Below are 12,489 nucleotides of genomic sequence, written 5' to 3'. Positions count from 1 at the left end.
AGACCCTTGATCATTTTAGTCGCCCTCCTCTGGACACATTCCAGCTTGTCAATATCTCTCTTGAATTGTGGTGCCCAGAATTGGACACAATATTCCAGATGTGGTCTAACCAAAGCAGAATAGAGGGGTAGCATTACTTCCTTAGATCTAGACACTAGGCTCCTCTTGATGCAGGACAAAATCCCATTGGCTTTTTTTGCCGCCACATCACATTGTTGGCTCATGTTTAACTTGTTGTCCACGAGGACTCCAAGATCTTTTTCACACGTCCTGCTCTCGAGCCAGGCATTGTCCCCCATTCTGTATCTTTGCATTTCATTTTTTTCTGCCAAAGTGGAGTATCTTACATTTGTCACTGTTGAACTTCATTTTGTTAGTTTTGGCCCATCTCTCTAATCTGTCAAGATCGTTTTGAATCCTGCTCCTGTCCTCTGGAGTCTTGGCTCTCCCTCCCAATTTGGTGTCATCTGCAAACTTGATGATCCTGCCTTCTAGCCCTTCATCTAAGTCGTTAATAAAGATGTTGAACAGAACCGGGCCCAGGACGGAACCCTGCGGCACTCCACTTGTCACTTCTTTCCAAGATGAAGAGGAAGCATTAGTGAGCACTCTCTGTGTTCGTCCACTTAACCAATTACAGATCCACCTCACCGTAGTTTTGCCTAGCCCACATTGGACTAGTTTCCTTGGGGGACCTTGTCGAAGGCCTTGCTGAATCCTTTGTGAACATCCTGCGGGTCCTCCATGATGACAACAGTCTTGGACAGCAATGGCTCCCAAAGTGACCCATTTAAGGTGGAGTCAGGTGTCAAACAGGGAGGTGTTCTTGCCCCAACCTTACTCTCCATCTTCATTGCTATGATACTTCATCTTGTTGACAGGAAACTTCCCACTGGAGTGGAAATTATGGCAAGCTGTTTAACCTCAGCAGACTGAAAGCCAAAACCAAGGTCACAACAACATCTGTTATAGAACTCTGATATGCTGATGACAACATAGTCTGTGCGCATGCAGAAGAAGACCTACAAGCTACTCTAAACACCTTCGCAGAAGCATACAAAAAGTTTGACCTGTCATTGAACATCAGGAAAACCAAAGTGCTCTTCCAGGAGTCACCAGCCAATCCCCTTGTCACAACAACATCTGTTATAGAACTCCAATATGCTGATGACAACGTCGTCTGTGCGCATTCACAAGAAAACCTACAAGCCACTCTAAACACCTTCGCAGAAACCTACGAGAAGCTCGGTCTCTCACTGAACATCAAGAAAACCAAAGTGCTCACCAGCCCATCTCCCTGTCACAACAACATCTGTTATAGAACTCCAATATGCTGCTGACAACATCATCTGTGCGAATTCATAAGAAGACCTACAAGCCACTGTCAACTCCTTTGCAGAAGCATACAAAAAGTTTGACCTGTCATTGAACATCAAGAAAACCAAAGTGCTGTTCCAGCAGTCACCAGCCAATCCCCTTGTCACAACAACATCTGTTATAGAACTCCAATATGCTGATGACAACATCGTCTGTGCGCATTCAGAAGAAGATATACAAGCCACTCTAAACACCTTCGCAGAAGCATACAAGAAGCTCGGCCTCTCACTGAACATCGAGAAAACCAAAGTGCTCACCAGCCCATCTCCCTGTCACAACAACATCTGTTATTGTGTTATATCTGTTATCTGTTGTTGTGACAGGGGGATTGGCTAGTGACTGCTGGAAGAGCACTTTGGTTTTCTTGATGTTCAGTGAGAGACCGAGCTTCTCATATGCTTCTGCGAAGGTGTTTAGAGTGGCTTGTAGATTTTCTTGTGAATGCGCACAGACGACGTTGTCATCAGCATATTGGAGTTCTATAACAGATGTTGTTGTGACAAGGGGATTGGTTGGTGACTGCTGGAACAGCACTTTGGTTTTCCGAACGTACCTCAGCCTATCAGCCCACCAGGACCCTAAGATCTTCTGGAGAGTCCCTGCTCTCTATCCCGCCGGCTTCACAGGTGCGGCTGGCGGGAACGAGAGACAGGGCCTTTTCTGTGGTGGCCCCTCGGCTTTGGAACACCCTCCCTATAGAGGTACGATCAGCCCCCTCGCTGATGGTGTTTCGGAAGAGATTGAAAACATGGATGTTTAAACAAGCATTCGGTTAATCCGTTGCAATGAACTTTGATGACTAAGGACTGGCAATCATGGACGACGAATTTTGGATTGTGTTTTTAGTTACGAGATGCTTGTGATTATTATTGGTGGCCCAATAATTTGTATTGTATATATGTTTTATGTTTTAAATTGAATACTGTTTTTAATTGTTGTAAACCGCAATGAGTCGCCGACTTAGGCTGAGATATTAGCGGTATACAAGCATATAAATAAATAAATAAATTATAGAACTCCAATATGCTGCTGACAACATCATCTGTGCGAATTCATAAGAAGACCTACAAGCCACTGTCAACTTCTTTGCAGAAGCATACGAGAAGCTCGGCCTCTCACTGAACATCAGGAAAACCAAAGTGCTCTTCCAGGAGTCACCAGCCAATCCCCTTGTCACAACATGTGTTACAGAGCTCCAGTATGCTGATGATAACGTAGTCTGTGCGTATTCAGAAGAAGACCTACAAGCCACTCTAAACACCTTCGCAGAAGCATATGAGAAGCTCGGCCTCTCACTGAACATCAGGAAAACCAAAGTGCTCACCAGCCCATCTCCCTGTCACAACAACATCTGTTATAGAACTCCAATATGCTGCTGACAACATCATTTGTGCGAATTCATAAGAAGACTTACAAGCCACTGTCAACTTCTTTGCAGAAGCATACGAGAAGCTCGGCCTCTCACTGAACATCAGGAAAACCAAAGTGCTCTTCCAGGAGTCACCAGCCAATCCCCTTGTCACAACAACATCAGTTATAGAACTCCAATATGCTGATGACAACATAGTCTGTGTGCATTCAGAAGAAGACCTACAAGCCAATTTAAACACCTTTGCAGAAGCATACGAGAAGCTCGGCCTCTCACTGAGCATCGGGAAAACCAAAGTGCTCTTCCAGCAGTCACCAGCCAATCCCCTTGTCACAACAACATCTGTTACAGAACTCCAATATGCTGCTGACAACATCATCTGTGCGAATTCATAAGAAGACCTACAAGCCACTGTCAACTCCTTTGCAGAAGCATACGAGAAGCTCGGCCTCTCACTGAGCATCGGGAAAACCAAAGTGCTCTTCCAGCAGTCACCAGCCAATCCCCTTGTCACAACAACATGTGTTATAGAGCTCCAGTATGCTGATGACAACGTAGTCTGTGCACATGCAGAAGAAGACCTACAAGCCACTCTAAACACCTTCGCAGAAGCATACGAGAAGCTCGGCCTGTCATTGAACATCGACAAAACCAAAATGCTCTTCCAGCAGTCACCAGCCAATCCCCTTGTCACAACAACATGTGTTATAGAGCTCCAGTATGCTGATGATAACGTAGTCTGTGCGTATTCGGAAGAAGACCTACAAGCCACTCTAAACACCTTTGCAAAAGCATACGAGAAGCTCGGCCTTTCAGCAGACTGAAAGCCAAAACCAAGGTTACAACATTAGTTCTAGAACTCCAATATGCTGATGACAATGGCATCTGAGTGCATTCAGAAGAAGACCTACAAGCCACACTAAACTCCTTTGCAGAAGCATGAGAAGCTCGGCCTCTCACTGAACATCGAGAAAACCAATGTGCTCTTCCAGCAGACACCAGCCAACCCCTCTCCAATGCCAGAAATATGGCTTAATGATGTAATATTAGAAAATATTGACCATTTCCGCTCCCTTGGCAGCCACCTCTCCACAAAAGTCAACATTGACACTGAAATATGACACCGCCTGAGCTCTGCAAGTGCAGCATTCTTTCAAATGAAGCAGAGAGTGTTTGGGGACCGGGACATCCATAGGGAGATGTCTTTCCTTACCTGACTGATAGCGTAAAGTCTCCCGGGTTGCTTTTGCTGGGCCGGGCCAAAAAGCTCCCATGGACGCCTCTGGTGAGCAGCAACTTCTCTGCTTCGATTCCATTGATGTTCGGATGGAACCACCTAGGAAAAAGACACAGATTTAATCATTTTACGAAAACTGGAGGGAACCTCTGAAACCTCAGGATTTGGGGTTCAATCTGGCCTTCCTGGAATCCAAATCTACCCCTTCCACAGACAAGGCACACCCGTTACCCACAATGTTATTTTTCTTGTTTACCTAAGAAGTAGCAGAAAAATGTCTAATTCGTAATGTGTTACGTTTCTAGCTACTCTAAATAACAACATTGATGAGTTACTATGTTTTTTTAAATCCAAAACAATGAGTAACCATTTGCTTTTGAACAAGTTACATTGTACACAGGAGTATAATCCGACTTTTGGTGCTTATGGGTGTATCTGCAGGAAGGAAAAAAGCCCCAGAAGGCCATTTCAAAGACTAATCACGGACGTCTTTCTCCAAGCGTCAGGCCCACAACCAAGCTAACAACGTCTTTGAAAAATAAAAATATGATCTTAAGCGGTGATGGCATGTTCGTCAGCATAGATGAAACTCTGTCCCTTCTGGCAGTGGCTGTTCATTTGTGTAAATGGTAAACATTGATGGTACAACCTGGTTTTCCCTTTAGTAGGCAGTCATGGCACCTAAAGCTTTGGAGAGCTTCTGTTCAACCACTTCAAAGCACCCTGCTTGAGCGGTGATGGCACGATCGTCAGCATAGATGAAACTCTGTCCCTTCTGGCAGTGGCTGGTCATTTGTGTAAATCGTAAACATTGATGGTACAACCTGGTTTTCCCTTTAGTAGGCAATCACTGCACCTAAAGCTTCGGAGAGCTTCTGTTCAACCATTTCAAAGCTTGGGTGGTGGTGGCATGTTCGTCAGCATAGATGAAACTCTCTGTCCCTTCTGGCAGTGGCTGCTCATTTGTGTAAATGGTAAACATTGATGGTGCAACCTGGTTTTCCCTTTAGTGGACAGTCACGGTACCTAAAGCTTCAGAGAGCTTCTGTTCAACTAATGGACTGAGAGTTTCATCTATGCTGATGATTGTGTCATCACCTCCCTGGCAAGGAGCTTTGAAATGGTTGAACAGAAGCTCTCTGAAGCCTTAGGTGCTCTTACTGCCTATTACAGGGAAAACCAGCCGATTCCTAATCCATCTAAAACGCAGACGTGTGCGTGTAAATGTTGAACATGGATGGAGCAAGCTGGTTTCCCCTGTAATAGGCAGTCAGAGCACCTAAAGCTTTGGAGAGCTTCTGTTCAACCATTTCAAAGCTCTCTCCTTGAGCAGTGATGGCACGATCATCAGCATAGATGAAACTCTCTGTCCTTTCTGGCAGTGGCTGTTCATTTGTGTAAATGGTAAACATTGATAGCGCAACCTGGTTTTCTCATTAGTAGGCAATAATGGCACCTAAAGCTTTGGAGATCTTCTGTTCTACCATCTCAAAGCTCCCTGCTTGAGTAGTGGTGGCACGATCGTCAGCATAGATGAAACTCTCTGTCCCGTTTGGCAGGGGCTGGTCATTTGTTTAAATGTTGAACACTGATGGGGTAAGCACGCTCCACTGAGGCAGGGCGTTCTTCTGTTTTCACCATCTGCTTCTCTGGCCCTTGAGCTTCTGTTCAACCATTTCCAAGCTGCCTGCTTGGGGGGTGATGGCATGATCATCAGCATAGATGAAACTCTCTGCCCCTTCTGGCAGTGGCTGGTCATTTGTGTAAATGTTAAACATTGATGGATCAAGCACGCTCCTCTAAGACAGGCCATTTTTTTTCCATCTGCTTCTATGGCCCTGGAACTCAACAAAAAAGCTCCTGTTTTGTAGCAGATTTCCTATGAAGTGGGTGAGGTGGCAGTCCTTTGTGAGATTATACATTTTTCTCAGGTTCAGCACTTGCGATGTGCAGCTTTTGCCTTTTGCAGCAAAACAGCCTCAGAAGGCCATTTCAAAGACTAATCTCGGAAGTCTTTCTCCAAGCGTCAGGCCCACAACCAAGCTAACAATGTCTTTGAAAAATAAAAATATCATCTTGAGCGGTGATGGCACGATCGTCGGCATAGATGAAACTCTCTGTCCCTTCTGGCAGGTGCTGTTCATTTGTGTAAATGGTAAACATGGATGGTGCAACCTGGTTTTCCCTTTAGTAGGCAGTAATGGCACCTAAAGCTCTGGAGAGCTTCTATTCAACCATTTCAAAGCTCCCTGCTTAGGTGGTGATGGCGTGATCATCAGCATAGATGAAACTCTCTGTCCCTTCTGGCAGTGGCTGCTCATTTGTGTAAATGGTAAAAATTGGTGGTGCAACCTGGTTTTCCCTTTAGTGGGCAGTCACGATACCTAAAGCTTCAGAGAGCTTCTGTTCAACCAATGGACAGAGAGTTTAATTTATGCTGATGATTGTGTCATCACCGCCCTGGCAAGGAGCTTTGAAATGGTTGAACAGAAGCTCTCTGAAGCTTTAGGTCCATGATGGCGAACCTGTGACACATGTGTCAGCACTGACACGCATAGCCATTTTCGATGACACATGGTCGCATGCGGCCGCATATAGAGAAGATGGGGCCACATCCCAAGAAAGACATTTCATCCTCGGCTCCTACACCAGCATTTTTCTATAATGCCGAGATATATGGCATTATAGAAAAAGCAGGTAAGTTAAATAATTAGTTTTTGGTTTATTAAATACAGTTATATATATATATATATATATATGTATATGTATATGTATATATATATATATATACACACATATATACAATATATATATATACAACATAACAAGTAGACAATAAAACTCAAGCAAATCAATTATATATACATATACATATACATATACATATACACATACATATATATATATATATATATATATATATAATTTGATTTGCTTGAGTTTTATTGTGTACTTGTTATGTTGTTGTTTTATTGGGGGCCTTGGCCTTTGTAAGTCCTTCGGGAGATGTTAGTGGGGTACAAATAAAGTTAATAATAATAATAATTACAATAATATATTTTTGTTATTAAACTATAAATATCATGAAATTATGGGGTTTTTTTTCTAGAAGTGACACCCCACCCGAATTATGCTCGTTTTTTTGGCAAGTATTGACACACCAAGCTCAAAAGGTTGCCCATCATTGCTTTAGGTGCTCTTACTGCCTATTACAGGGAAAACCAGCTAATTTCTAATCCATCTAAAATGCAGACGTGTGCGTGTAAATGTTGAACATTGATGGAGCAAGCTGGTTTTCACTTTAATAGGCACTCACTGCACCTAAAGCTTCAGAGAGCTTCTGTTCAACCATCTCAAAGCTCCCTGCTTGAGCGGTGATGGCACAATCGTCAGCGTAGATGAAACTCTTTGTCCCTTATGGCAGTGGCGGGCCATTTGTGTCGATACTAAACCCCAGACCACTTTCTACAATGCAGTCTGAGCCCTGCGACATGCACAATGGAGGACTTTCTCACAATCCAAGTGGCCAGCTTCCGGTCAAAGGACATTTAGCATAATCCAAAGTTTTTTCAAACTTTGTGTTTGTTAATGCATTTTAACTGTCCCCTCAACTCACTTCTGACACGATCAATAAATAAATTCTGGATCAAGGAGAAAGCCAGATCTGGAAGCTATCTAAGACGAAAAAACCCTCCTAATGGCATCCATTTCAAGAGACAACAAACACATGTTTTAAAGATTTATAGTGCCCAACTTCACAGAAACTTGAGGCCGCTTCCAGCAACGAAATAAATCCACAAAGTTAGCAGTGAATCTACTTGCAACGTCTACAGAACGGAGGGCTTTCTTCGCCACCCGTGCAAGCACGCCTTCTCCAAATATCTTACCACGGCAGCTGGAAGAACGAGATAATGAGGTTTGATGATGCTTAAGGACAAGACTGTGTTGGATTAATGTTCATCATGAATTAATGTTCCGGTGGACTGAAAAGCTGTAATGAAGATTGAATGCAAGGCGCACAGTCTGCCGTTCCCGGAGAGCTGTGACTGATCAACTGAAAACTGCAAAAGCTGTGGTTCTCAACCTTCCTAATGCCACGACCCTTAATACAGTTCCTTATGTTGTGGTGACCCCTACAAATGCCAGAAATGACAAAGATTTTCATCTATGCTGACGATCATGCCATCACCGCTGTAGAAGGGAGCTTTGAAATGGTTGAACAGAAACTCTCTGAAGGTCTAGGTCAGTGTTACTCAACCTTCCTTAATACAGTTCCTCATGCTGTGTTGACCCCTATAAATGCCAAAAGTGACAAAGAGTTTCATCTATGCTGACAATCATGTCATCACCACTCAAGTAGGGAGCTTTGAAATGGATGAACAGAAGCTCTACGAAGCTCTTGTTTCTCAACCTTCCTAATTCCGTGACCCCTTAATACAGTTCCTCACGTTGTGGTGACCGCTACAAATGCCAAAAGTGCCAAAGAGTTCCATCTATGCTGACGATCATGCCATCACCGCTGAAGAAGGGAGCTTTGAAATGGCTGAACAGAAGCTCTCTGAATGTCTAGGTCAGTGTTTCTCAACCTTCCTAATGCCGTGACCCCTTAATACAGTTCCTCATGTTGGGGTGACCCCAACAAATGCCATAAGTGCCAAAGAGTTTTGTCTATGCTGACGATCATGAAATCACCGCTCAAGAAGGGAGCTTTGAAATGTTTGAGCAGAAGCTCTCCAAAGGTCTAGGTCAGTGGTTCTCAACCTTCCTCTCCAAAGGTCTAGCACTCTGTTTCTACTAACTTCTAAAATAGAGTCTGAGTCTGAATAGTCCTAGATCTGGTCACATGTTCTGCAGCTCATCCCCTTCTGACAGAACCAAGGTTGAGAAGTGTTGTGCTAGAGCTTTTAAAAAATGCTGGATCAGTAAGGGGGGAAAACGCAACTTAGATTCCATTTATTGTTTTGGACACTTGATATGGCTATCGAGAACCAACAGATTTCCTCCAATAGTTTCCAAAGAAGACACGGCCTTCTACAACTCTAGATCAAAGCACGTATGTCAATGCAAAGTAGCCCTAGAGCAGAGTTTCCAAAGCAAACACAACTTAGTTCTCACACCGTCAAAGTTTTCCAAATTTGAGTTGTCCACTCTCATGAGTCTTCTTCTGCTTTGCTCAACCCAAACAGCGAGACATTTCAGATCTGTGGTTGTTGCAAGCCGGCTTCAAAAGGAGAGCCGGAACACAAAATGTTTTATAAGCGGAGTGGGACACAGACTTCTTTTGTTCCGTTTCAGAGTGATCTCATACGCTTCGGGGAAGGAGTTGTCCCACCATCATACTGTGAATCCCACATAGAATCATAGAATCAAAGAGTTGGAAGAGACCTCATGGGCCATCATCCAGTCCAACCCCATTCTGCCAAGAAGCAGGAATATTGCATTCAAATCACCCCTGACAGATGGCCATCCAGCCTCTGCTTAAAAGCTTCCAAAGAATGAGCCTCCACCACACTCCGGGGCAGAGAGTTCCACTGCTGAACGGCTCTCACAGTCAGGAAGTTCTTCCTCATGTTCAGATGGAATCTCCTCTCTTGTAGTTTGAAGCCATTGTTCCATTGCGTCCTAGTCTCCAGGGAAGCAGAAAACAAGCTTGCTCCCTCCTCCCTGTGGCTTCCTCTCACATATTTATACATGGCTATCATATCTCCTCTCAGCCTTCTCTTCTTCAGGCTAAACATGCCCAGCTCCTTAAGCCGCTCCTCATAGGGCTTGTTCTCCACACCCTTGATCATTTGAGTCGCCCTCCTCTGGACACATTCCAGCTTGTCAATATCTCTCTTGAATTGTGGTGCCCAGAATTGGACACAATATTCCAGGTAAAGTGATCTAACCAAAGCAGAATAGAGCATGGGAGCATGACTTCCCTAGATCTAGACACTATGCTCCTCTTGATGCAGGCCAAAATCCCATTGGCTTTTTTTGACACCACATCACATTCCTGGCTCATGTTTAACTTGTTGTCCACGAGGACTCCAAGATCCTTTTCACACGTTCTGCTCTCGAGTCCCCCATTCTGTATATTTGCATTTCGTTTTTCCTGCCAAAGTGGAGTATCTTGCATTTGTCCCTGTTGAACTTCATTTTGTGAGTGTTGGCCATTCATCTCTCCAATCTGTCAAGATCCCTTTGAATCCTGCTCCTGTCCTCTGGAGTCTTGGCTCTCCCTCCCAATTTGGTGTCGTCTGCAAACTTGATGATCATGCCTTCTAGCCCTTCATCTAAGTCATTAATACAGATGTTGAACAGGACCGGGCCCAGGACAGAACCCTGCGGCACTCCACTCGTCACTTCTTCTTCATTGCAAGTAGAGCAGCCCTCTCGTGACGAACAGGACTATGAGGTGACATTCAGATCACATTTTAATGCCAATCCCAAACACATTGTCCATTCAGCAAAGGACAAGAGGGATCCTCTCACCTCTGTAGTAATTTACTCTATACTATGCAGTTGTAAACGCATCTATAGAGGGATGACCACACGCAGGCACGAATCAAGGAACATGAAAGGCACTGAAGACTAACTCAACCAGGGAAGTCAACCATAGCAGAGCACCTGATGACCCAACTTGGACACAGCGTATTCAATAAACACAGAAATGACGGACCACTCTAACAACGACCACGTCAAGACTACATAGAGAAACCATTGAAATCCACATGCACGTGGACAATGTCAACAGAAAGGAAGAAACCATGAAAATAAACAAAACCTGGCTACCAGTATCAGAAGTTGTGAGGCCTGTTGGAAATGCAACTGGGTTGTTGTAAGTTTTCATGTTCCAGAAGCATTCTCTCCTGATGTTTCGCCCACATTTATGGCAGACATCCTCAGAGGTTGTGAGGTCTATTGGAAACTAGGAAAATGTATATCTGTGGAATCATAACAGTAAATAAAGAACAACACTAAAAAAACAGGGGAATTCCAGACAAAAACAATCAGGTGCAGCTAATCGCCTCCCAACAAAGGATTGCCCCAGGCAGTAAGAAGCCAGACCTTGAAACTGATAGACCATTAAATGCTAATCAAGGAGGCCATGTGAAACATTCACACCTAACTCCAAAAGACAAGCAGGCACATCTAATCACCTCTCAACAAAAGATTCCCCCAGGCACTGCCAAGCCATCAAATGCTAATTAAGGTGGTCAGTTGAAACATTCACACCTAGCTCCAACAGACAAGAGTCCTTTGTCCCACCCTGGACTTTGCACCGATATATAAACCCCATTTTCCTGGTTTCCAACAGACCTCACAACCTCTGAGGAGGCCTGCCATAGATGCAGGCGAAATGTCAGGAGAGAATGCTTCTAGAACATGGACGGACAGCCCAGAAAACACACAACAACCCAGTGATTCCGGCCATGAAAGCCTTCGACAATACACTAAAACACATTTATTCATCAGAAATTGCAATTTTTCAACTGAGTTCCCCAGTACAAAAGGAATAAATGCATCGTGGGGACGAATGCATATGTCAATACTAATATTATACTGTGGTATGCTAATAATATAATATATATAATATAATTAAATTATTATATAATATTATCAAATTATTCCTATATACTATTACTATATATAGTAACATATATTATTATAGTAATAATATTAGCATATTATGGTATGCTAATAATATAATATATTATATATACATACAATATTCATAATATTATAATGTAATACAATATAATACTAATAATAATACAATGCGGTCATGAAAAGTGGGAAGCAACTGAATGAATAAAAAACATATATATACATATATATATATATATAATATTAAATTATATTATATATTATTACTATATTACATTATTACTATATACATACAATATTTATAATACTATAATGTCATACAATATAATACTAGTAATAGTACAATATCCATGCGGTCATAAAAAGTGGGAAGCGACTGAATGAATAAACAACAAATATATATATATATATATATATATATAATCAAATTATTATTACTATATATAGTAACATATATTATTATAGTAATAATATTGTAATATAATAATACTAATATTATATTGTGGTATGCTAATAATATAATATATTAAATATACATATAATATTTATAATATTATAATGTAATACAATATAATACTAGTTATAATATTATAATACAAAATAGTACTAGTAATACAATGCAGTCATGAAAAGTGGGAAGCGACTGAATTATATATATATATATATATATATATATATATATAAAATATTATATATTATTACTGTATTACATTATTACTATATATAGCAATATATATTATTAAAGTAATAATATTGCAATATATAGTAATAACATTGTAATATAATAATACTAATATATTAAATTTGGTACTAATTATAGTATATAATAATATATAACGATATACTTACTATTGTGTATTTGAGTATTTTAAGTTGTCATTGTTTTTTATTGTGAGCTGCTTTGAGTCTCTTT

At 41.9% G+C, this 12,489-nt stretch overlaps 1 protein-coding gene across 2 annotated transcripts in view; it reads right to left on the bottom strand.

Moving 5' to 3' along the window:
* LOC132764841 (tyrosine-protein phosphatase non-receptor type 11-like) overlaps positions 1 to 12,489 on the bottom strand; it is an 83,675-nt gene that overhangs the window by 48,373 nt on the left and 22,813 nt on the right. For both annotated transcript variants that reach the window (XM_067473007.1, XM_067473006.1), the window contains exon 2: positions 3,960 to 4,082. In XM_067473007.1, coding sequence (XP_067329108.1) covers positions 3,960 to 4,082 — 123 coding nt within the window. The remainder of the gene's footprint in view (positions 1 to 3,959; positions 4,083 to 12,489) is intronic.

The sequence above is a fragment of the Anolis sagrei genome, chromosome 13 (genome assembly GCF_037176765.1).
Source record: "Anolis sagrei isolate rAnoSag1 chromosome 13, rAnoSag1.mat, whole genome shotgun sequence".
NCBI classification, from domain to species: Eukaryota; Metazoa; Chordata; class Lepidosauria; order Squamata; family Dactyloidae; genus Anolis; species Anolis sagrei.
Note: the sequence above shows the minus strand (reverse complement) of the source record. Positions and strands in the feature narration are given on the sequence as shown.